This window comes from Chaetura pelagica, unplaced genomic scaffold, assembly GCF_000747805.2.
Source record: "Chaetura pelagica isolate M959 unplaced genomic scaffold, ChaPel_1.0 scaffold2440, whole genome shotgun sequence".
Lineage (NCBI taxonomy): Eukaryota > Metazoa > Chordata > Aves > Apodiformes > Apodidae > Chaetura > Chaetura pelagica.
Genome location: NW_009951892.1, coordinates 7,198 through 8,485, shown reverse-complemented (window position 1 = coordinate 8,485; position 1,288 = coordinate 7,198). Strand labels below are relative to the sequence as shown.

Below are 1,288 nucleotides of genomic sequence, written 5' to 3'. Positions count from 1 at the left end.
GAGCCCCTGCCGAGCCCCCCCGAGACCTCCCCCAGACCCATCCTCAGACCCCTCACAGACCCTTCCCAGACCCCCACACAGACCCGGCCGAGACCCCCCAAGAACCCTCCCAAACCACAACGCCTCCCCGAATGCCCTAAATCCCAGCCCTGCCCTCCCTTTCCCCCAGATCATCCATGTCACAAAGTGCCCGTCCTCAGGGCAGGGGGTGTCCCCCACCATGGGGGGCACAGCAAGTTTCCCCCACCCAGACTGTCCCCCCCGAAACAGACTAAGCGCCCCCCCTGGGGGGCACCACCGGTGGGGGGACACACTTCTTCTCCCAGGGCACTAACACCCAGCCTGGGGGTCGTGTGCAGGGGGGGCACACAGGCACAAGGCTGGTGGGGAACAGAGGCCGAGAGGGGGGTCAGAAGTTGTGGGGGTCAGAAGTCGGGGTCCTCAGAGTCCCCGGGGGGCAAGGTACTTTGCCCTGGGCGGGAGTGGCGGCCTCGGGGGGAGTAGGGACCGTGGGGGGCGGTCACGGTTACACGTGTGGGGACCGTGGGGCCGGAGGGCGGGAGCATGATGGGCACCCCCGGACTCTGACACGGGCAGGGGACTCTGGCTCTGCGGGGGGGACACACCACAGTGAGGGGACAAGATGACCTGGGGACCTTGAGTGCGGGGGACACCAGGGCCATGCGTGGGGACACCAGGGGGACACGACAGCCATGGCGGGAGGAGGGTATGATAGTCACACGGGACCACGGACATGACTGGGAGGGGACACTTCAGGGAGGGTGTCTGGGGACAGTGACCACGGGTGGTGGGAACAGCACGGCCATGAGGAAGGAGACAGGGCCACGTGTGGAGACAGCGGCCATGGGAGGCCAGTGGTGGCCACACACTGTGGGGACAACGCGGCCGGGCCAGGTGGCTCATCACCGTGGGGGGGAACACCACGGCCACCATGTGGGGACATCGTGGCCATGGCGGGGGACACCTCAGGGACATACGGGTGGCACGGGCAGGCATGTGGGGACCGTGGACACGGGTGGGGACAGTAACACGGACACACGGGGGGCACAGCCATGGGAGGGGGACCCCACGGGCACGGGGAGACCATGGGTAGGCAGGAACAGCCCGTGGCCAGCTCAGCCCTGGAGATGGGGACAGGGACAGGAGGAGACGATTTCCTCAGAGGGGTCTGGACCTGCAACACTCCCATGTCCTGTCACCCACTGCCCCGCCCCCCCCACCATGGCAGAGGGACCTGCTCCCGGCTCTGCCCCCCCCAGCTCCGTGT

The 1,288-nt window shown here is 67.9% G+C and overlaps 1 protein-coding gene across 1 annotated transcript in view; it reads right to left on the bottom strand.

Annotated features, from left to right (window-relative positions):
* Positions 1-425: 425 nt before the first annotated feature.
* The window catches only part of OS9 (osteosarcoma amplified 9, endoplasmic reticulum lectin), a gene marked incomplete at its 5' end in the record, with an annotated part of 7,856 nt that continues 6,993 nt past the window's right edge, over positions 426-1,288 (bottom strand). The window contains one exon of the mRNA XM_009993952.1: positions 426-609. Within this exon, the coding sequence (XP_009992254.1) occupies positions 426-609 (184 nt within the window). The remainder of the gene's footprint in view (positions 610-1,288) is intronic.